Source organism: Lepus europaeus, chromosome 20 (genome assembly GCF_033115175.1).
Source record: "Lepus europaeus isolate LE1 chromosome 20, mLepTim1.pri, whole genome shotgun sequence".
Lineage (NCBI taxonomy): Eukaryota > Metazoa > Chordata > Mammalia > Lagomorpha > Leporidae > Lepus > Lepus europaeus.
In genome coordinates, this window is record NC_084846.1 from 8,062,436 (window position 1) to 8,087,259 (window position 24,824).

At 46.1% G+C, this 24,824-nt stretch overlaps 1 protein-coding gene across 2 annotated transcripts; it reads left to right on the plus strand.

Annotated features, from left to right (window-relative positions):
- The first annotated feature begins 711 nt into the window (after positions 1–711).
- Positions 712–24,815, plus strand: LOC133749589 (zinc finger protein 791-like). Of its 2 annotated transcripts, XM_062178830.1 has the most exons (5): positions 712–811; positions 9,468–9,594; positions 9,791–9,851; positions 10,574–12,147; positions 22,929–24,815. In XM_062178830.1, exons 1-4 carry the CDS (start codon positions 809–811, stop codon positions 12,132–12,134), a joined length of 1,752 nt encoding a protein of 583 aa, XP_062034814.1. In that variant the 5' UTR covers positions 712–808; the 3' UTR covers positions 12,135–12,147; positions 22,929–24,815. The 2 variants fall into 2 exon arrangements, with proteins under 2 accessions (XP_062034814.1, XP_062034813.1); XM_062178829.1 differs by lacking the exon at positions 22,929–24,815 and having other exon boundaries at positions 10,574–14,295.
- The last annotated feature ends 9 nt before the right edge of the window (positions 24,816–24,824 follow it).

Consider the following 24,824-nt stretch of genomic DNA (forward strand, 5'->3'; position numbering starts at 1 on the left):
CTCTCCACTGCACCAAACGCCCGCTCCCGTCGACATTTCAAAATTCTGTAGTGACACACTGTGGGAAGAAACGTCCATCAGTGTAACATGTGCAACTTGAGTGCCAGACGGAACACAACTCGCAGCTTGTGGTTGGTCTGAGATGGACCCCTTTGCCCAGGCGAGGGTTGTGGGGGCTGATTTCCCACTAGAGCTAGGGATTCCTCTCCTAACCCCAGATGTGTGGGGTGGAGGACATACATCTGGGTGCCATCAAGGGGCCAGGCTCTTAGGTATGGCAGGCCCAACCCGAAGTGGCCCCGTTTCTACACAAGGGTCACGACTTCCTGAGTGGCGGCTCAGCATCACGCCAAGCCCTGGACGCCTGGGGGACATCGGAGCCTCCAGCTCCAACGTGGCCTTGCCTCGGTGGCCCGGTGGCGCTGGACTTGAAGTCCAAGGGTAGCTCCCTAGGGGGTCGCGCCATCTGCAAACCGAGCCTGGACTTCCTCGCGCCTCCCCTGGCGTCTGCGCCTTCAGAGGCAGCTGCGGGAGGGCGTCTGCTCCAATGCAAACGCCCACGGAATGGGACGAAGGCGGCAGGAAAGCAGAAGCCGGTTCCGCTCACGCGAGGCGGGCTGTCACTCAGGCCAAAGTGGGCGGGGCCTCCCGGGAAAGGTGGGTGTGGCCAGGCTGCGTAACGGCGCGCTTACGTCACCGGGCACGTCCGCCGCAGTCTCCGCGTCTCTTCGCTGGTAACCAGGGGACGGTTTCTGGGTAACCCGCGGGCGCCGGAGTGGGGCGATCGGGGCGCCCCGGAGGCCGGGAGATGGTGAGTGCGTGCGGGGTCGAGGGTCCGGAGACGCCGGAGAAGCGGACGGATGGGCCGTGGGGCAGCCGGGGGCGCGGGCGCCCTGTGCGTCTCCCCGGCTGGTGCGCGGACAGCGGGACTCGGGGTGCGGGAGGAGCCGTGGGGCCCCCGGGCTCTCCTTCCCCCGCTGCCGTGTGAGGCCCACGACCCTGGCCCCGAAGCACACAGCTCCTTCGAGCTCTGGCGGATTGTGAATTCCCAGATCCCTCTAAAGGCCGGCGTCCCCTCTCCGGTCCAGAACCCCGTTGTCCGGTTTGCCCTGCGCCGTGCGTTTCAAATCCGCGCGCTGTTTGGACGACCGTGTTTCTCATAGAGCGAGGGTGGCTGGCTCTTGTTGAGAGCCTCGGTTCTTGTTTGTGGAAATCCAGAAAAGCAGAGAGTGACCGCTGGGAACTCGGCTGCATGCAGTCCGTGTCGCTGTCTCCCCATTATCTTGGGCACAGGCACGCTGGGCTCCTCTGCGTGGAGGTGTTGTTGTTGTTTTGATGTTTTTGCAAACCACAGCTTGTGGTCAGCAGTGCCCCTCCCGAGGTGTGTGGCCTTACAAAGCCTTACTCGCTGCTGCTTCCTCTTCTTCTTCTTCTTTTTTTTTTTTTAAAGATTTATTTACTTATTTGAAAGTCAGAGTTACACAGAGAGAGGAGAGGCAGAGAGAGGGAGAGGGAGAGAAGAGAGAGAGAAGAGAGGGAGGGAGGGATCTTCCATCTGCTTGTTCACTCCCCAGATGGCCGCAATGGCCAGAGCTTGAGTCGAACCGAAGCCAGGAGCCAGGAGCTTCTTCACCATCTCCCACGTGGGTGGCAAAGGCCCAAGCACTTGGACCACCCTCCGCTGCTTTTCCAGGTGCATCAGCAGGGAGCTAGATCAGAAGTGGAGCAGCAGGTCTTGAACCGGTGCCCGTATGGAATGCCGGTATTGAGGCCAGGGCTTTGACCTGCTGCACCACGGCGCCAGACCCTCTTTTTTTTTTTTTTTTTTTAATGTTTATGTATTTGAAAGGTAGAGGGATATCTCCCATCCACTAGTTCACGCCCCAAATGTCTGCAACACCCAAGGCTGGGCCAGGTTAATGCCAGGAGCCAGCAGCTCCAACCAGGTTTCTCATCTGGGTGTCAGTGACTCAAGTACTTGAACGTGATCTGTTGTCTCACAGGATGTGCGTTAGCAGGGAGCTGGATTGGAAGTAGAGTGACCAGGACTCAAATCAGGCACTCTGATACGGGATGGGGGGAGGCACAACCTCGGCCGCAGCATCTTCACTTTCTAAAAGCATAGAGACTTGCGGGTTTTCTTATTAACGAAAATGGCTTGCAATTTCTTTCTTCTTTGATCCATAAACATGGGATTCAGTGAATCTGTTGCATTCTTCACTGTGTGTGCTTCATTTCAAGTGGTCCAGAGCCACTGAGGTGGAGAGCAGATGCTTGAGGCCAGTGGCTCTGGGTTAAGATGACCCTTAGACTGCAAAGGGAATTGACCAAAGGACCACTGGTTGCTTCTGGCAGCTGCTTCCGCCTGCTCACACCCACTTTGGGAGGGGCCTTAGGGACTAAGTGAAGCCGCTGAGAGCTGGGGATCCACGTACAGAGTTAGGAGAAGGCGTGAAGGCCCTGTTTTCAGCCATTACCTTTGAGTTTGGCATCAGTAGTGTAGGTGCACCCAGAATGTAAACTGCGCACATTGAGAACACTGCTCACGTATGCTGATTCAAGTATTTGGACTTATTTCTTAGTAAATAAGAAATCTACTGAATATTGTGACTCTTCACTCTAGTTTGCTGTAGCACATTGTAATTTTATTCCCTGTTAGAGTCTGTAAGATTTTTAATTTGGGGGAGGGGCTTTGAAAATGTGCTGTGATTAAGATATGATTGGGACTAAGACAAAATTCTGGAACCCACTAGAAACTTTTGTTTCTTTTAGGTGAGAGGACCTAAGATATGGTTGTATTAAAGTTCATGGGTGAATTTGTCATTTTTAGATCAGTTTTTGTGTGTGCATACCTCTTGAAACTTGTGAATTGGAAAGGCTTTATTATTCCTAATGCAAATGAATTTCATTTTTTTTTTCACAGACAGAAATTCCCATCCTCTAGTTCACTCCCCAACATGCCCACATTGGCCAAGGCTGGGCAAGGCTGAAACTGGGAGCCAGGAATGCACGTAGCAGGTACCCAGACCTCCCAGGGTGTGCACTGGCAGGAAGCTACAGTTAGGAGCCAAACCCAGGTATCCCAGTATGGGAGGGTGGACATCTTAACTGCTATGTTAGATGCCTGCTCCCATATAGTTTAATTGATAGGAGGAAACGCTATTGAATTCTTATCTTAATTGAAAGGAACCAGGAAAACTACTCCATGTTTATGTAGTCTTTGAAAATCCTACTATATTAAGGGATTAGGCCCAAACCATTCATACTTATAAAAATTCATCTTTTTTTTTTTGACAGGCAGAATGGATAGTGGGAGAGAGAGACTGAGAGAAAGGTCTTCCTTTTTGCCGTTGGTTCACCCTCCAATGGCCGCTGCGGCCAGCGCATCTCGCTGATCCGAAGCCAGGAGCCAGGTGCTTCTCCTGGTCTCCCATGCAGGTGCAGGGCCCAAGGACTTGGGCCATCCTCCACTGCCTTCCCGGGCCATAGCGGAGAGCTGGCCTGGAAGAGGGGCAACTGGGATAGAATCTGGTGCCCCAACCGGGACTAGAACCCGGTGTGCCGGTGCCGCAAGGTGGAGGATTAGCCTGTTAAGCCACGGCGCCGGCCTAAAAATTCATCGTAAAATACCCTTCAGTGGGAGAGATAGTGGGAAGTATGATGCAACTTGTCATTTTTACATAAATGACTTGAGAATTTACATTTTGTCTTACAGTTTTGCAAAATTTATAAAATGGTTTTATGAGTCTATAACCCTCAGTGTTTAAAGGGTCATAAAATTGTTTCCATTTAGAAAGACTGAAATTAAAAATTTTAAAGGAAAGTGTATCAACTAAAGTTACAGACTTAAAAGGTAAAATATGGTGTTGTATAAATTTCTCCATTTTAAATAAAACTGAGGCAGGCGTTTGGCAGTTAAGATGCCAGTTCAAGTCCCAGCTCCACTCTGTATTCCAGCTTCCTGCTAATGTAGACCCTGGGAGGCAGCGGTGATGGCCCAGGAAACTGAGTCTCTGCCACCCATGTTGGAGACCTGGCTTGAATTTCAGGTTCCAACTTCAGCTGGGCCCAGCCTCAGCCACTGTGGGCATCTGAAGAGTGAACAAGCAGATGGGAGTACTCTGTCTACCCTTTTCTGCCTCTCAGGTAAATATAAATTTTAGAAAAGTAATAAATATACCTCTCTTTAAAACCAAACCAAATCTGTAACACAGAAAAGTCTAACTCAAGAAGACTCCCAGGCAGCAATATCTTGGTCCACTCCAGGGCTCTTGCTCCAGCCAAACCCTCATAACTAGTTTTGATAATTTCTTGTGCATCCTTTTAGTTTCTTTATAGAAAATCAAGCTGTTGCAAATGTGTAGCTTTCTTGCCCATTTGCACTTACAGTGAATGGTCAGACTTCGCGTTATTTGATACTTGTTAATAGCTTCAACCCTGTTCTTTTCCCCTTTGTGCTGCCCAGGTGGACAAGCTGAGAAAGCCTGGGGCTTCCCTCTGGGCCATAATGAAGATGGCCCTGCTAATGAAGGGGGCACTATCCTCTAAGCCCAGGTTCAATCACAATAAAAATGCAGGTCCAACTCCCTTCCTTGCTCTCTGAAGCTATTTTGCCCTGGCCCAAGAGATCTGACCCCCTCTCCCTGAGACCTCATCATGTGGACAGTAAGCCTTTCCATACCCTCTCGGTGTGTGTACAGGTGATCCTGACAGTTGGCACTGTGATGATGAGGATGTGTAGCCAGTGACTGTGTCCCCCTGGGTCCATTTCTTGCTTTGACTTGCTAACCCCCTCTGCTACATGATGGTCAGTATGTCCTGGATCTACTGTATGCTGGAGAATTTGTGCTGTGAGCTGCGTGGCTCTGTGTTGCACTGTGGGGCCCTACCAAGCCAGGGTTCTATATTCCATTAATTTTTTGGCATTTGGGAGGAGTACAGGATGGGAGCCCTCCTTAAAGTGGACCTGGGTGGAGGTCTTGTTTTTAAAGTGATGTTGGATTGGCCCTAATATACAGGGTGGGGGTGGGACTATTCCCTATATAAGAGATGGACCTATTAGGAAAGGGGAAAGACAGCCATTAGGTGGCAAGCTAAGAATACTACCTCTGCACTTGCCACTAAGTTTGTCTCTATGACAACAAACATCTTAACTGTCCTTGTTAGTGGTGACAACACCTATGCAACCCTGTGGCTCAGCAAAGGTTAGATTGAACCCAATTTAAGCATGGGGTTCTTAAATCCTATCAGGCAGGGATGGAGAATCTTTTCCTGCCAAGGGCCATTTGGGCATTTATAACATTTGTGGGTCATACAAAATTATCAACTTAAAAATCAGCCCGCTATAGATTTACTGAATTTTGAATCCTGCCTGTGGTTGCCTTGGCAGGGCCAGACCAAATGATGTCATGGGCCTTATATGGCCTGTGGGCCAGACGTTCCCCAATCTTTGCCATGGGGAGGGCCCTAACCCTGATGACAACAGATTTAGAGTATTCTAAGTAGAAAGGCCACCCTCTACCCGGAAGTCCATCCTGTAACAAACAGAAACAAAAACAAAGGGAGAAGGGAACACATTTGAAAATAGTGAATGAAAAGGCCACAGTTTGACCCAACTGGAAATCCAAAACGTGCTGGCGGAAGCTACGCAACAAAGCTGCTAAAGGGTACTCACTGTGTGGGTTTGAGGCCTTTACAAGATAGGCTTGTAATTAATTTTAACATTTTTGATAATACACTAATTAACAAACCTTTATGCGATTAATCAATACAATCGGTCAGACTACATGGTTATTACCATACTTATAACTTGGGATCCCACTGAATTTACGCAAGGCATCCCTAGTGGTGTTAGTGGTGTTACTAAATGTGAAATCATCCTGCCTAAATTCTCCGTGGTCAAACCACCCATTGTATTAAATAATCTCCTAGTGAGCATGGAAGCTCTAAACCAATGAATCATAAATTTCTGAAAGATTTATTTATTTGAAAGGCAGAGAGAGAGAGAGAGAGGTATCTTCCAAATGGTTTACTCCCCAAAATGCCCATAACAGCCAGGGCTGAGCCAGGCCACAGCCAGGAGCCAACCACCTCATCCTGGTCTCCCACATGATTGGCAGGAACCCAAGCACTTGGGCCTTCAGCTGTTGCCTTCCGGGGCACATTAGCAGAGAGCAGGGTCAGAGGCAGAGGAGCCTAGACTTGAACCAGAGTCCTGATATGGGATGCAGGCATCCCAAGCAGCAGCTTAACCCACTGTATCAAAATGTCTGCCCCAAATCATAAATTTTAAACCAGTTTTTAGTGCTCATAAGCAGGCTTGACAAAATGGGGCCACTTGTGTGTTACACACCATCTAAATTGGTTAATATGGCTCAAGTAAATTGAACAAGACCTTGAAGGATTAACGTTCATTATATAAAACTTATATTGGAAGGGGTGATTAACCCTAGGTTCTTTTAAAATTGTAATTTGGGCTGTTTTTAAACCTGGAAGGAATGAGTGACACCTCACACTGGATCACTGCAGTGCTGTGAATCCCACCCCTCATCCCCCTAGGCCCATACACAACTTTATGGAAATTACGGACACCACCCGGTTAGCAACTTGCAAATCTGCTGTCACAGGTTTGTAGAAGGCTGTTTGGTGTCTATTTCACAGCCTCTTGGCTGCAGTTTGCCCTCACCTTTGAGGAAATCTGATGGACATTTACCTGATGGCTCTCTGAGTCTCTCAACAGCCTCTCAGCACACACACTCTTTGTAAAGGCAAGAGCACAGTGGCAGCCACCTTTCTCGTAGAGGTACAGCATCACATTAATGGCATCTACTTTGGAGGGCATGTGACGTTCATTGAGGCAGTCAAATATTGAAAAAAAGGCACTTATCCACTCCCCACCACCACCACCCCTAAAAAAAAGACTGGGCCATCGCTAGATACATGTGATATGAGAGGCCCTGACACTTTGGTCAAGTTCCTGAAAATTAGGCAACTTGCTAATAGTTGGCTCTTCAAACTGCTGGCTCACTGTGTAATGCTTGTAAGACAGTTAGAGCCCTCTCAGAACCCAGCACCTCGTGCAGGCGCTTTTGATGTTAGGGAGACAACACTGTCCTTTATAAATTGTATGTAAGCCCATTTCTGGCTGTGATTTGCGTATGCCCTTCTTTGCATGGGTGCCCTTAGCACAACAGGCACTCCCTTCAGTTCCTTCAGGGTCTCGTTCACACCAGAGGCCTCAGCAACCTCTTCTCACACCTCCTGAAATCACTCTTGGGGACACTGCCCATTGTCTGTATGTTCCTAACGCAACCAATTTCCCTTCTTGAACTCACACTCTGTAACAGGAGAGGTGCCATGTACTGGGTTCTCCTGCAAATAAGAGGCTCTCACAGGCCCAGAGCAGATGGCCATTCAGCTTTGGGTCCTGGAAATGGTGCCTCCCATATGCACAGTGTGATTCCCGAGACTTCCTTTCTATACGATGGAGCAAACGGGGCGGCTGCCTCTTCCCTCAGTCATGTACCAGATAACATGTCTGGGGTAACGTCGCTCTCATGTGGGGCTGCTTTGGACTGAGTGCACAACAATGACAGCCTGCAGACTTTCTGGACAATTTTGCCTCATTTGTGTATGATGGAGGCCTGTGGACAGTTACTGTGTTTCATCCCCAAATTGTGATGTGTCTGATACACGAGATCCAAGATCACAACCAACCAAACATCAGGCGGTCATCCCAGAACTGGCTGACAGTTGGCCCCATTTGCATATTTTATACATTCTTGGATAAGTAACAACTGCCTCTTTGTGGTGAAAGAACCCAGGGAACCTCTTTCCTCACGTGTGGTGCCAAAATATACATCAAGGTGACACAACCGTACATACACCAAGTCCACCATAAAAGGCTTCACCAGGAAATTCGCCATCCGGACAGTACTGATAATAATGAAGTACTCAGTTCACTTCTAGGCCTCTGAGTATGAAATTCTGTGGAATGTTCTCACTTTACTACTTTACTGGTCTCAGACTCACAGAGCCCCATAAAATGGCTTACAGAAATAAGCTCAAATCAATTAAATGAAACAGCCCTGACTGTTGCGGTCATTTGGGGAGTGAACCAGTGGATGGAAGATCTCTCTCTCTCTCTCTCTGTGTCTCTCCTCTCCCTCTCTATAATTCTGCCTTTTAAGTAACATAATCTAAAAAAAAAAAACAAAAAAAAAAAAACAAAAAACCAAACCAAACAAAACAAACTTTTAAATTCCACTTGTCCATTCATCCATGATTCCACCAACAGTATCTTGACATGCAAAGATCAGTTTTACTGTTTCATGGTTTTCTCATTTCCATAAAGTTGAATTAAAAGATAAGTTTACTCTGATGCAAATTTTGTCTTAATAAAAGTTTATTTGTATTAACAAATTTCCATAGATTTCAAAATTTTTTTTGTACCAAAATGAACTTATCTTTTAGCTGTATTTTCCACAAACTTTGAAATATCCTTATCTTAACCCTTTTGGATTAACTGTTGTGAAAAGTGTAAGCTCTGTGTCTTTTTTCCTCCCCCTAAATGGTTGTTGAAAGAGCCTCTGATCTATCAGAAAAGAGCTGACAGGGCAGATGTTTGGCCTGGCAGTTTAGAGCCCATATCCTGTACGGGGGTGCCTGGGTTCAACGCCTGGCTCCAGTTACCTGATGATGCAGACCCTGGGGCAGCAGTGGTGGCTCAAGTGATTGGGTTCTTGCCACCTATATGGGATACATGTATTAGGTTCCTAGCTTTGTACCAGACCTGGGACCACTGCAGGCATTTGAGGTAATTGCATTTGGCAAATGCAAGCTCACTCTCAAATAACAAAGAAAGAAATCAGTTGACAGTGTTTATATCCTGCATAGCAGGGCTGGGGAATGGCCCATGGGCCTTATAATGCCTGTGAAATCATCTACTCTGGCCTGGCCAAGGCAGCCACCAAGTGGGACTCCAAATTCAGTACATCTGTGGCAGGCTAATTTTAAATTGACAATTTTGTAATGGCCTGCAAATGATGTTATAAGTTCCAAATGGCCCTTGGCAGAAATAAAGGTTCCCCACCCCTGCATTAGAGCACAGTTGACTTCTGTAGGCTGGCAGCGCAGTCTTCAGCTTCATTACACTTTCTCGTTAGTTCCAAGAATGGATGATCTTCAAGTTTGTTTCCTTTGTGTAAGATTTCTCTAAGCTGAACTGGATACTGCCTTTAGAGAGCAGTAAGACTTGCAGTGGCCACAGTGAAAGTGTAGACAGGTCTATGTGTTCAAGGTGCCACTAAACTTAACGTGAGGGTGGACAGTCAAAGGTTTGACAACCAAGTCATACAATGAATGTTAACACAGAATTGCATGTGAACTTTTTTTATGAATTGAGTATATATAGATTCCGCAGTGCTATCTCACTAATTCCTCACTGATACATATGTGGGACGTTTTAGGATTCAGTGATCTTTGAGGATGTGTCTGTGAACTTCACCCGGGAGGAGTGGGCTCTATTGAATCCTTCACAAAAGAAACTCTACAGAGATGTGATGCAGGAAACCATCAGGAACTTGGCCTCTGTAGGTAAGGATGACACCTTTCCATCGCCTAGTCAGTTCCAGAACAGACTGTTTCTTGCTCACCCTAACTAGTTCAAGATTTGAAATGTGGAAATGGAGTAGAGTTTGGTAAATAAACCAGGTGAGGTCACCTCTCATTGTAGACCTATACTTTGTATTTTCTATTACTTTATAATGATTTTTCTGGGTTTCCATTTTAGAACAAAAACAGGAAGAGCAGAACACTAAAGATCAGTACAAAAAACAAGCAAGAACTCTAAGGTGAGTTGTTCACAAGAGAAAGCAGTGTCTCTCAGAATGGTCTTAGTATGGATGAAAATTAGAAGTTTCAAAAGAAAGAAAAAAAAAACCAAAAAACAAAAAACTTAGGCTTATATTTGTTCTTAGAAATTTTCACCAAAAAAAAAAAAAAAAAGTTTTCTCAAGTGAGATATTTACTGTCTGAAAAATACTTTACTTGAAAGCATTCTTAAGAAACCATATGTAAGTGGGTGGGTGTTTGGCCCAGCAGTGAAGTCACTATTTGGGACACTGGCATCCCATATTGGAGGGCTTGGGTGTGAGCCCTGGCTCTGATCCCGATTTCAACTTTCTGCTAATGCACACCCTGGGAAGCAGGAGGTGCTGGGTCTTGGTCCCAGCCACCCACATGGGAGGCTCGGATTGAATTCCCAGCTCCTGGCTTTGGTCTGGCCCAGCCCTGGATCTTGCTGGCATTTGAGAAGTGAGCTAGTAAATGTGAGTTCTATGTCTCTTTTTCTTTCTCTTCCTCTCAAATTTTTACATAATACATATACCACCATTTTGATAACAGCTGTAAGGGAGTGCTCTTGTAGAGCATTGAATATATTCATTTTCAAACAGCTCAGACAAGGCAGAAAAGCTAGTTTCTCTGAAAATGATACAAATTAAATTCTAGTAATTGTTCAAAATATAAAATCATTAAGAACCATTATTAATGTACTTTTTTTTTTTTTTAACAGAAGTTGTGTGGTGGAGAGAAACTGTGAAAGTAAGAAAGAGAGTCAGTGTGGAGATACTTTCAGCCAGATTCTAAGTCTCAGCCTGACCGAGAAAAGGACTGGAGTAAAACCTTATGAATGTACTGTGTGTGGGAAAGACTACGTGCTTCATTCATCCCTTGTTAGGCATATCAGATCTCATGCTGGATACAAACTAGCAGGCTCTAAGTACGGAGAGAAGCCTTACAGATGTAAGGTGTGTGGGAATGCCTTCAGTTATCTCAAATCCTTCCAGAGACATGAAAGGACACACACCGGAGAAAACCCCTATCAATGTCAACAGTGTGGGAAAACCTTCATCTATCACCAACCTTTTCAAACACACGAACAGACTCACACAGGGGAGAAGCCCTATGAGTGCCAGTATTGCGGTAAATCCCTCAGTTCTTCCAGTTCTCTCCGAATCCATGAGAGGATTCACACGGGAGAAAAGCCCTATGCATGTAAGAAGTGTGGCAAAGCCTTCAGTTGTCCCAGTTCTATTCAGATACATGAGAGAACTCACACTGGCGAGAAACCCTACACGTGTAAGGAATGCGGCAAGGCCTTCATTTCCCGCACAAGCGTGCAAACACACATGATCACGCACAATGGAGACAGGCCATATAAATGCCAGGAATGCGGGAAGGCATTCATTCGTCCCAGTTTTTTACGAGTACACGAGAGAATCCACACTGGCGAGAAGCCCTATGCGTGTAAGCAATGCGGTAAGGCCTTCAGATGCTCTACTTCCATCCAGATTCACGAAAGGACTCACACTGGAGAGAAACCTTACAAATGTAAGGACTGTGGGAAAGCCTTCCGTGCTCGGCCAGCCTTTCGAGTGCACCTGAGGGTGCACACGGGAGAGAAACCCTATAAATGTAAAGAATGTGGGAAGGCCTTCAGCCGGCTCAGTTACTGTCGCATCCATGAAAGGACTCACACCGGCGAGAAACCCTACAAATGCAAAAAATGTGGGAAAACCTTCAATTACCCTCTGGATCTGCAGATCCATGAAAGGAATCACACTGGGGAAAAACCCTATGAATGCAAGCAGTGTGCGAAAGCCTTCATTTCCGTGGAGAACTTTCGAAGACATATGATAACGCACACGGGCGACGGGCCTTACAAGTGCAGGGAGTGCGGGAAAGCCTTTAGCTATCTCAGTGCACTGAGGACCCACGAGAGAACTCACACTGGGGAGAAGCCTTACACATGCAAACAGTGCGGGAAAGCCTTCAGTTGTTCCAGTTACGTGCAGATACACGAGAGAACTCACACTGGAGAGAAACCCTACGAATGTAAGGAATGCGGCAAGGCCTTCATTTACCCTACAAGCTTCCAGGGACACATGAGGGTGCACACTGGAGAGAAGCCGTACAAATGCAAAGAATGTGGGAAGGCTTTCAGTCTTCGCAGCTCCTCTCAGAGGCATGAGCGCACCCACAGTGGGGAGAAACTTTATGTTTGTAAGCAATGCGGGAAAGCTTTCTGTTTGTCCAGGTCCTTGCAGAAACATGTGACGATGCACACTGGATAGAAACCCTTTGAAGGTGAGGAGTAAGGAGGAGTTTCCAATTTTTTTTTTTTTAAGATTTATTTATTGGAAAGGCAGAGGTATACAGAGAGGAGAGAGGCAGAGAGAGAGGTCTTCCATCCGCTGTTTCACTCTCCAATTGGCTGCAATGGCCGGAGCTGTGCTGATCTGAAGCCAGGAGCCAGGAGCTTCTTCTGGGCTTCTCACACGGGTGCAGGCGCTCAAGCACTTGTGCCATCCTCTACTGCTTTCCCAGGCCATAACAGAGAGCTGGGTCGGAAATGGAGCAGCCGGGACTCAAACTGGTACCCATATGGGATGCCAGCACTGCAGGTGGCAGCTTTACCCGCTATGCCACAGCGCCAACCCCAGTTTCCAATTTCAACAAAGAGTTCCAAAGCTATGAATTTCCTACTGTAGAGAAGTCCCGTGAATGTAACACAGAAAGCTAGATGCAATGTCACTCCTGTATAACGTACCATGTCATATCAACTGAGGACTTCTTACTTTTGCAAAGAAACTTTAAGGTGAGAACATTCTCTTCCCTAAGGTATGTTACAGAAGTTTAATGGGCAGGGCTTTCTGATGTATGCAAGACTTTTGTTTATTTTAAAGCCATTGATGAATTGAAGTGTAATTCTAATGAACAATTAAGTTTAATTTTATATGTTTTTTCAATCAGTCTCTAAATATGAGACAATTAAAAAATGACAAATTGGTAATTGTTGGGGTTTTCCCTATTGGGTTTATATGGAAAGTACTGGATCTCTTTAAAATACATATATATTTAAAAAAAATATATATATATATATACACACACACACATATATAAATTCTCCTTTATTGTGAGAATAACTGTTTCTTCCTCAATTTCTAGGACAGAATAGCATTATTCCATTTTTTTTGTTATTAAATTCCTGGAATAAAGTGGAAAGAATGCAGTTTATCAGAGTTTATAATCAGTTATCACAGTTTACCACAGTCTCATGTATTATTCTGTTAGGATTTATATGATAAAGTTAGAATTAAGAGACATCTGTTGTAAGATAAAGTCTGTAGAGTTGGACACAGACCTCTTCACTTTCTAGAATATACTCTCTTTATGGTTCCATATTACAATTCACTAATAACCCAACATTCCTAAGAGTTTTCTAGTCTAAAATGAATAAGAGGGGTAAGTGTTTGGCAGAGAAGTTAAGCTGCCACTTCTAATTTTCTGCCAATGTGCACCCTACAAAGCAGCAGATCATGGGTTGAATACCTGGGTTCCTGCTACCCATGTAGGAAACCCAGATTGAATTCTGTGCTTGGGCCTGGCCTATCTCTGGCTATTGTGGGCATTTAGGAAATGAACTAGTGGATGAGAGATAGGTTTCTGTCTGATAAAAATAAAAACTTCCATCTCATGAAAATAATAACCTCAGAAAGAGGAAAATCATCCTATTTGGTCTTTAAGTTTTAAAAATGAAGACATTAATCCAATAGCAGAACCATTACACTGGGAGGCAGCCATTATACACCCTGGGTGTGTACCTGCTTCCTGCCAATTTCCCTGTGGTTTTTTTTTTTTTCCCACCCTCTGCCAAATCAAGAGTATTTTCAAAACACCCAACTACCTGACTCCCATTTTCAAGATGTGTAGATTTCCACATTTATATTCACAGGCTCCTGTCAAAGATCTACCCATAGCTTGGCATTTTACCTCTAAACCTCATGTGTACCAAGCAGCTAATTTGGGCTATCATGGAAATTTGAGATGGAATATTCTCTGATGCTGTGTCTTCCTGCTTGCTTTAGACTGTACTCCCATAAGGTCTAATTTGTACAGTTCTGTTGTTAATACTGTTAGTGACTCTATGTTACTGATCCTACCACGACAACTAGAATGGTGCAGTCAGAAAGAACTATGAGAGTTTATTCCCCTAACGCAATATGCAGTGACTGCTCTCCCCCAGTCCTTCCATGTTACAAAATTGTGGGTATGCCTAATTCTCAAAGTATACTCAACAGGTACATTTCAACTGTATCCAACTGTATGTGATTAAAATCTGCATTTTTCTGAAGCAACATTGCTGTGTGCGTTTCTCAGAAATATCAAATGCTCTTAAATCATCTGCATATTAACAAACCCTATGTTTTCCTGAGAGGATATCTTTAAAAAGTATCCTTTACATTTACTGCTATTTAAAATAATATAATTTTTGCCGGCGCCGCGGCTCAGTAGGCTAATCCTTTGCCTTGCGGCGTCGGCACACCAGGTTCTAGTCCCGGTCGGGGCGCCGATCCTGTCCCGGTTGCCCCTCTTCCAGGCCAGCTCTCTGCTGTGGCCCGGGAGTGCAGTGGAGGATGGCCCAAGTTCTTGGGCCCTGCACCCCATGGGAGACCAGGAGAAGCACCTGGCTCCTGCCATCGGAACAGCGCGGTGCGCCGGTGCAGTGCGCCTACCGCGGCGGCCATTGGAGGGTGAACCAACGGCAAAAAAGGAAGACCTTTCTCTCTGTCTCTCTCTCACTATCCACTCTGCCTGTCAAAAATTAAAAAAAATATATATAATTTTTATCAAGTTAACTATACATTCTGGTGCAATATTAGCAAGTGCATTTGAGTTCAAAATCCTCTTTGGGTATGTTTTATTTTTTATTCCTACATATAACACATTTTGTAATAAAACTAACTTTTCATGATAGCAAAGACTTAGTCATGGTTTTATTATCAAAGGTTGCCATGGTCACACCTGTAGTCAAAGACAGTGGCACACTGAACCATAAAGCATTAATGACGTATTATCAGTAGCAGGGCGCCTAATGGGACATATTATTCACACTTGTGGTAGGTGATTGCTATTAAAAGAATCAAGATGTTACTTCATATTTGTTTGAGAAGGTGAAAAGAATTCTGTCACTGTGGCATAATGGCGTTCCCCATACGGGCACCAGCTCATGTCAGTTTCTCTGCTTCTGATGCAGCTCCCTGCCAATGGCCCAAGAGAAGCAGCAGATGGCTGAGGTGTTTGGGCCCCTGCTACCCACATGGGAAAACTGGAGGAAGCTTCTGGCTCCTGATTTCAGCCTGGCCCAGCCCCACCTGTGGCGGCCATCTGGGCATGAACCAGCAGATGAAAGATCTCTGAATCTCTCTCTCTCTCTAGCTCTTTCAAATAATTAAAAAAAAAATTCTGTCACTGTTAATCTTATGTTCTACAGAGAGAAAGAATACAGTGAAGCTAAACCTATTTGTAAGAACCTGTCAGGGCAGAAATGGTGACACAGGTTGGAACACCACATACCATAGCAGAATAGCAGTTCAAGTCCCAGCTCCTACTTACTTCCAATCTAGCTTCCTGCTAATGCATCTGGGAGGCAGCAGATTCTGGCCCAAGTACTTGGATTCCTGCCATCCTCATGGGAGATCCAGATGGAGTTCCTGGCTCCTGCTTTGGCCTGGCAAGCCATGGCTATTGTAGGTATTTGGGGAATGAACCAGGAGATGGGGAATCCCTGTCACTCTATCTTTGAAATAAATCTTTAAAAAGAAGGAGGAAAAAAAAAAAAGCACTAGTAATGTTAGGAGAGGGAGATTTTTGTCATTTGTTTGGAACTTATTTTTTATAGTTAGTATCTTTGTTCTTGTGTAGATCCAACCTGGTTATGGAATAGGCCTGACAACGTGTGACATTTGCTCTAATGTTTGACATTATCATTTCTGCTACTATACACAATAACTGACAAAATAACTGCCCTGTTAAACTGTAGAGCTATTCATAGTTTGGGTAAGGGTTATAGTTTTCTATGTAGTTCTAGCCATCATGAGTGTTTGCTGAGAGTGGTGTGTCTGCAGGCACACTGTCATTTTCCAGTTGACAAACCAAAAAGACTTTTTTTTTTAAAAGAAGATTTATTTATTTATTTTAGAGACAGAGTTACAGAGATAGGGAGAGACAGAGACATCTTCCATTTGCTGGTTCACTCCCCAGATGGCTCCTGAAGCCAGGAGCCAGGAGATTCTTCTGAGTCTCCCACACAGGTGCAGGGGCTCAAGCACTTGGGCCATCTTCCAGTGCTCTCCCAGGCCAACAGCAAGAAGCTAGATTGGAAGCAGAGCGGCTGGAACCCAAACCAGTGTCCATATGGGTTGCTGGCATTGCAGGTGGTGGCTTAACCCACTACACCACAGTGCCAGCCCTCATCACAATTCTGGAAGGGTTAAGCATGCTTGCAGAAGAACAAATTTATCACCCAGCCATTCTAGAGTCTCAAGTCTGACAGCCATTCTTCATTTCATCCTCTTTCCTTTTGAGTTGGAACAGGCAATGTTTCTTGCTGACAATCCTGTACTATTTTTTAAAAAAATATTTATTTATTCATTTGAAAGGCAGAGTTACAGAGAAAGGGAGAGACAGAGATCTTCCATCCACTGGTTCACTCCCTAAATGGCTGCAAAGGCCTGGGCTGGGCCAGGCTAACCCCAGGAGCATTGAACTCCATCAGGGTCTCCCATGTGGTGCAGGGACCTGATCACTTGCACCATCTTCCACTGCTTTCCCAGGTGCACCAGCAGGGAGCTGGCTCAGAAGGAGAGCAGCTGGAACATGAACTGCTGTAGTGCTCATACAGGGTGCTGGCATCACAGGTGGAAGCCTAACTCACGGTGTCACAATGTTGGCTCCAATCCTGGATTCTTTTTATTAGCTGATGGTCCAGCAATACTATTGGTGTTTTCTTCTGAATATGTTTTCTCAATTTGTGCAATATGGACAGACTGGGAATATTCCAGAAATTTAAATTCTGATTCCTTTCTGATTATTCATCCCATTCACCTTTTTCCTTGTATTTTATTAAAAGCAATGAGGAGGAACCAACCTACTCTAACACTTTTCTTAGAAATCTGTTGAATGTCCTATTTCAAGGCTCCCAAATTCCGCTTTCCAAAAAGCAGTAGAAGAGAGTTAAAGTTCTTTGCCAGAAAGGATCACCTTTCCTCCAGTTTCCAATAACCTCGCTCACATTTCTACCTGAAATCTCAACAGAATAGCCTGTACCTTCCGTATTTCTACCAATTGTCTGTTCATGGCAATATTTTGCTGGTGTGTACCTCAAAACTCTTCAAGCCTCATAGGCATTGCCTGTTTCCAGCATTTAGCATTTAGCAGCACAACAGTGTTCAATACCAAGATCTGTGTTAGTGTGCTCAGGCTGCCACAAAGAATACCATGGACCATACCATGTAAATTAAGAAAAAAAATTGTGAGATCTAATATCAAGATTTCAGCCAATTCAGTTAATGGTGAGAACTCTTCTTGCATTGTAGATCATCTCTTCTTGCTCTGGGATAACCTTGTTTGTTCTATATGCATTCACCAGCAGAGAGAGAATATCCTCTCTGGTATGTCTTCTCATAGGACATTAATTCTGTGGGATCAAGTTCCTACTTTTATAACTCTTTCTGCTTAATTATTTCTATAGAGAGCCATTCATCAAATGCACACTAGGAATTCATTCTTCCAATTCAAATATTAATTTCAAAACGTGCCATCAGGGGCCGGCGCTGTGGCGCAGTGAGTTAACACCTGGCCTGAAGCGCTGGCATCCCATATGGGTGCCAGTTCTAGTCCTGGCTGCTCCACTTCTGGTCCAGCTCTCTGCTATGGCCTGGAAAAGCAGTAGAAGATGGCTCAAGTCCTTGGGCCCCTGCACCCACATGGGAGACCTGGAAGAGACTCCTGGCTCCTGGCTTCAGATTGACACAGTTCCGGCCATTGCAGCCAACTGGGGAGTGAACCATCAGATGGAAGATCTCTCTCTCTCTGCCTCTCCTCTCTCTGTGTAACTCTGACTTTCAAATAAATAAATAAATCTTTTTTTTTTTAAAGTGCCATCAGAGATATACCTAGAGGCCGGCGCCGTGGCTTAACAGGCTAATCCTCCGCCTTGCGGCACCAGCACACCGGGTTCTAGTCCCGGTTGGGGCACCGGATTCTATCCCGGTTGCCCCTCTTCCAGGCCAGCTCTCTGCTATGGCCTGGGAAGGCAGCGGAGGATGGCCCAAGTCCTTGGGCCCTGCACCCGCATGGGAGACCAGGAGAAGCACCTGGCTCCTGGCTTCAGATCAGCGAGATGCGCTGGCCACAGCGGCCATTGGAGGGTGAACCAATGGCAAAAAGGAAGACCTTTGTCTCTGTCTCTCACTATCCACTCTGCCTGTCAAAAAAAAAAAAAAAAGATATACCTAGAATCATGTCTCACCAAATTTTTGGGCACCCCATAACCCAATCAAGTGGACATAAAATTAACTATCACAGAGTCAATTAGTTGGCAATTAGGTAAGTCAATACATTATGTATAACAACATATAAACGTGAGAAAGAGGAGAAATGTGGAAGACACGTAGGGAGTAGAACCAGGTGTCCTAAAGTACACAGGAGAGGACCCCAGAGCAGAGAACCAACAGCTCCAGAATGAAGGAGAGGCCAGGTTCCCATTGAGGAAGCACCATGGTACATTGCTAATTATTTCTCCCAGTCTTCCTCAAAGGGACCTATGGCCTTTTACCAGGGAGACTACATCAGGGATAAAGAAATGATCAGAGCATTCAGGATTACTAAACACTGGCTCTGAACTAATTTCAGGCTCTGAGCAACATGTTGGTCAACAAATCACAGTTGATACCTAAGAAAGTTAGATGATTAACAGATTTTTAGCTTCTGTCTCACAGTGGGCTTGGTGAGACCCCTCTCTCCCAACCTATTCTGTGATTATTTTCACAGTTCTAAATAGGCATACTCAGTAACTATTAAAATGACTGCACTGATTTACTGACTTGTGGAGTGAGGAGTATTGTGATAGGAAAGACAAATGGAAGCCACCAAATCTGTCTCTAAATATAACAAACAAAAAAGGGCATGGGAAAAATTTTTGCCACTCTTAAGCACTTGAAAGATTTGAGGTTATGATTGCCCCTATATCACCATTCACCTCAACTATATGTCATGCTAAGACAGGTGGACCTTGGCAAAAGATAGTAGATTACCATAAGAATAACTCCACCTCAAAAGAGGGCATTCAAAAGGAATTCTAAAAGGATTTGGATTTGTGTTAGGTGATTGGATAGCTACTGAAGGAAGTAAGGCATTTCTCTACAATAGATGCTTTGAGGATGTGAAAATTGTATCATAACCTTTAATTAGATCATAACCATAATCATACCCTTTAATTAGAAGGATAAAATAATGTAGTAGAATCAAAGCTAGTTCTAAGATACACCAGTCATATAAATAAAATAAGGGAAATTTGGATACCTCAGTTGAAATAGATGAATACACTTACTTTATAGCAAAATATGTAATACTTTTAGTGTCTGTATTATGAGTCAACTTAGGCTTCTAAATTTAGAACTGTCAGATGATAAGAAATGCAGCAAGGGACAAAGACATGGTAACTGTTCCAATCAAGTCTTTCTTGCTGAGAAACTATGCTCTTCATGCCAATTTTAATTTTTAACTTATTTTCATTTTATTCGGAAAGAGACCCTTCATCTACTGGTTCACTTCCCAAATACTCACAACAGTTAGAGTTAGACCAGGCCTAAGGCAGCAGTTTGGAACTACATCTGGATCTCCCATGTGGATGGCATGAATCCAACTGCTTGAGCCATTACCTGTTGCCTCCCAGAGTGCACATTACCAGAAAGCTGAATTGGAAGTGGAGCTGGGCCCTGATCCCAGGCATTTCCATATGAGTTTGTCTCCAGCAGTTCCTTAACCACTGAGCCAAACACTCACCTCTTGATATCAGTATTTCAACATTTTTCACATGTCAATATTTCTTTTCTTTGTTATTATTTATTTTTGACAGGCAGAGTTAGAGAGAGAGACAGAGAGACAGGTCTTCCTTCTGTTGGTTTACCCCCCAAATGGCTGCTACGGCCACGACCGGTGCACCACACCCATCCGAAGCCAGGAGCTGGGTGCTTCCTCCTGGTCTCCCATGCAGGTGCAGGGCCCAAGCACTTGGGCCATCCTCCACTGCCTTCCCAGGCCACAGCAGAGAGCTGGACTAGAAGAAGAGAAACCGGCACAGAACTGGTGCCCCAACAGGGACTAGAACCCTGGGTGCTGGTGCTGCAGGCAGAGGATTAGCCTAGTGAGCCATGGCACTGGCCTACATGCCAATATTTCAACATTTCTCATATGCCAGACTTCAAATGTAAAGTTAAGCACAAATAACTAGAAAAACTCTAGACTCTGGATGAACAGGTATGAAACAAATTCTTGGAATCATGGTGTTTATGTTTTGTAGGAAAACAGATGGTGAACAAAGGGTAAATCTTGGGAAATAAGGACCTTGAGGGAAAGTAAATGATGAGAGATAACAGGGAAGCTGGAGTGTATTGTGTGTCTACTCTATGGAGGGTAGTGGCCTCATGAGCAAGGATGTCATATTTCCACATCTAATACATCTTTTTTTTTTTTTGACAGGCAGAGTGGACAGTGAGAGAGAGAGAGAGAGACAGAGAGAAAGGTCTTTCTTTGCCGTTGGTTCACCCTCCAATGGCCGCCGCGGTTGGCGCGCTGTAGCCGGCGCACCGCACTGTTCCGATGGCAGGAGCCAGGTGCTTCTCCTGGTCTCCCATGGGGTGCAGGACCCAAGGACTTGGGCCATCCTCCACTGCACTCCCTGGCCACAGCAGAGAGCTGGCCTGGAAGAGGGGCAACTGGGACAGAATCCGGTGCCCTGACCGGGACTAGAACCTGGTGCGCCGGCGCCGCAAGGTGGAGGATTAGCCTAGTGAGCCGTGGCGCCGGCCACATCTAATACATCTTAACCATTGTTAGAGGACCTCCTTGGATGTGGATAGAAAGAAGGGGTACAATAAACCCCTGCACTCCTAGGATGAACAGTAATGATCCCCACATAGACAAAGGTGCAGAAATGGTTCACCTTCATTTTTGCAATGGTTAAAGGTTTTAGTGCATGTAATACGTTCCATGCAATACGTGATCAAAAGTTTGGAAATGGGTTTCTAGGATGTAAGAATTCCCATCGTTGGGGGCCGGCGCTGAGGTGTAGTGAGTAAAGCCACCACCTGAAGTGCTGGCATCCCATATGAGCGCCAGTTCGAGTACTGGCTGCTCTACTTCTGATCCAGCTCTCTGCTATGGCCTGGGAGAGCAGTGGAAGATGGCCCAAGTGCTTGGGTCCCTGCACCAGCATGGGAGACTGAGGAGAAGCTCTTGGATCCTGGCTTCGGATTAGCCCAGCTCCGTCTGTGGTGGCCATCTGGGGAGTGAACCAGTGGATGGAAGACCTCCCCCCCACCTCTGCCTCTCTGTAACTCTGCCTTTCAAATCAATCAATCAATCTTTAAAAAAAAAAAAAAAGAGAATTCCCATTGCTTTGGGCCATGGTTATTTGCAGTACTTGTGTTTCTGTTTAACATCATTTGAAAAGATTTTAGATCTGCTGCTATTTTTCTGCTATACAGATTTAAGTAACACAATATACAACCCAGTAAAGCACAGAATTTCTCCAAGTTTCATTAAGGGTGCTGAGTAATATCCTCAGTGGAAAAGGACGTATATCATCCTGCTACAAAATTTTTAATGCCTTTTTATACTTACCTGGAAGCTTTGGTTTCAATGACCCACAAAGCTCATTTTTCTGCCTACAGGTATTATGTGTGTATGCTGTGGCCCGCATATGGAAGGGAGTGGGAGGAGAGGAGTTACACTTTAGTGTCTTATTAAATAAAGGCTCTCTATCTCTGCCTGTTTCTTCAATACTAACTTTATTCCTAAGCTCTACAGAGACTATATGATTTCCTGATGGTTAGTAACTCATTGGATCCTCAGTTAAGGGGTGAAGGAGTTTCAGTACGAATGGTACCACGGAGTCTTCTTTTGTGGAGACAGTCTGTTCTCCATCTTGGTGATGGTATAACTGCATTTGTAAAAACTTACTGGAATACCCAGAACAGTATGTGTACATATTCAAAATAACAGAAAACAAGCCAACACACACCACCTTCACATACTAGGAGAAAACGAAATTCTTAGGAACCTCGATTTTTGCCCCAACAACACTTGCGTCCACCACCTGGTAGCCTGTCTTGGAACCTGGGCTGAAGTTCTGTGTAAAAGCTACACCTGCTCTCACCCACACCCACGTCTAGAAACAAGTGAGATGGCCCTGAGTCTCTCTCTGAGTTGACATCCGTTTATTTGGCCAGATCTTCGGGAACGCTGCAACGCTGAAGTACAGTGTCCTATCCCACAGTGCTGCCGGCAATGGGATCTGCCTGGCCATATCCCACTTTCTGGGCATCAGTTTCCCTTCTTCCTGGAGACCTCTTAATGGCCATTTCCAGCTCTCAAGTTTTCCATATCAAGGCTACCCTGGGGTCGGCGCTGTGGCGCAGCAGGTAAAGCCACCGCCTGCAGTGCCGGCATCCCATATATGCGCCATCCCATATATGCGCTGGTTCGAGTCCCGGCTGCTCCACTTCCGATCCAGCTCTCTGCTAGGGCCTGGGAAAGCAGTGGGAGATGATCCAAGTGCTTGGGCCCCTGCACCCACGTTGGAGACCCGGATGAAGCTCCTGGCTTCAGATTGGCTCAGCTCCAGCCGCTGGGGCCATTTGGGGAGTGAACCAGTGGATGGAAGACCTCTCTCCCTCTCCATGTCTCTACCTTTCAAATAAATAAAAATAAATTTTTTTTTTTTAAAGACCACCCTATGTTTACTTTCTCCAGAACACAGTTACAAGTCCAAACGGTGTTCACGTTTGAAATTTTTTCCTTAGGGGCTGTGAGGAGAGAAACAAGGAAGCGGTCGAACCCACATCACAGCACGCACGCGCCTCGGTCACAGGAATCCCTGATGTCGCGCCCACAAGCACTGTCACCCCGAAACCCCCCAAATGGACCATGACCACGTAGATACATGGGCCCCAGGGAGCCTGATGCTCTCCGGCTCACCCCAGGTTCACCCCGCCGTTTCCGACAGCGCATGCGCCTACTAAACCCCGGCCCTCACCTCACCCCAGCTGCGCGGCTCCAGGCTGGCTTTGGTGTCACCACGCTGAGACCCGGACCTGCTTCTTCCTGGTAAGGGACACCTACTCTAACTCCTGTGGACACGGCTCCCACAGCACAGCCTGTGAGGAAACCGCGGCCTCTAACGGAAGCTTCCCGCCTGCGCTGGCGCCCGCAGCGTCACGTGACTCCCAGAATGCAACACGCTTTGTGGCCTAATAAAGCATTCGCCGTCACTCGACTGCGCAGGCGCAGGTTAGGCTGACCCGCCCCTCCCTTATTTCCGAAAGAGGTGAGGCAGGCTGGAGGCGGGGCTCTGATGTCACCTCCGGAAGGGGCGGGGCAGAAGTGTGGCAGGCCACACCCACATCTGCAGTCACAACAGCTCACAGGGTTTTCTTGGATCCTGGAACCCTGGGGTGGGAGACAAATGATTCCAGCTCCCATGCTGTGGCTGTGCTCTTGGTGGAGGTAACAATGTGTGAGGGCCCCAGGGTAGAGGACAGGGCCTTGGAGCAGCGACTGCAGGCCATTGAGATCACAGTGATAATGACAGAGGAGAGAGGCGGCTGCACTGACACGGGCCCTTCCTGAGCTTCCAGTGGCGACCGTGTTAGATTCTCACCACCTTGACTATACACCTGCGCCAAGCCACTTAGGAAAGGAAGTTTATTTGGGCACCCCGGTTTGGAGGTTCAAAGTCCAAGATCAGGCAGGCCTCACTGGTTCAGCTGTGGAAGCTGAAGGATGGCCATGGGGGAGTCTGTGCTGAGGGACAGGCTCATGGGAGGCAAGCGCCCAAGCTCCTGGGCCATCACCCACTGCTGCCCAGCACGCATTTGTGGGAAGCCAGATCGGAAGCAGGGGAGCCAGAATATGAACTTCAACTCCAATGTGGGATGCACATATCCCAAGCACCAGCCTATATCGCTGTGTCACAATGCCCACCCCGAAATAAAAAATTTTTGAAGAAAAGAAGATGAGAGGGGCCAGCGTTGTGGCATAATAGGTTGAGCCAAAGCCGGCAGCACCAGCATCCCAAATGGGCGCCGGTTCAAATCCTGGCTGTTCCACTTCCTATCCAGCTCTCTGCTGATGACCTAGGAAAGCAGTGGAAGATGGCTCAAGTGCTTGGGCTCCTGCACCCACTTGGGACACCTGGAAGAAATTCCTGGCTCCTGGCTTCGGATCAGCACAGCTCCAGCCATTGCGACCATCTGGGGAGTGAGCCAGCAGATGGAAGACCTCTCTCTCTGTCTCTACCTCTCTCTGTAACTCTCTTTCAAATAAATAAAATAAAATCTTTTAAAAAATATGGTACAGCTGGGATGCAGGGTTGTGACACATCAGGTTAAGCAGCTTTTTTCAATGCTAGCATCCCATATCAGAGTGCTGGTTCAAGACTGACTGCTCTATTTCCAATCCAGCTTCCTGCTAATGCACCTGGAAAGTTAGCAAATGATGGCTCAAAGTTTGAGGTCCAGCCACCCACGTGGGAGACCAGGATAGAATTCCTGGTTTCTGGCATTGGCCTAACCCAGCCTTGGCTAATTGGGGCAATTTGAGGCATGAAACAGCAGATGGAAGGTCTCTCTGTCCCACTCTCTCATAGAAGATTCTGTCTCTCTGTCTGCCTGCCAAATAAATAAAATGTTTCAAGGATC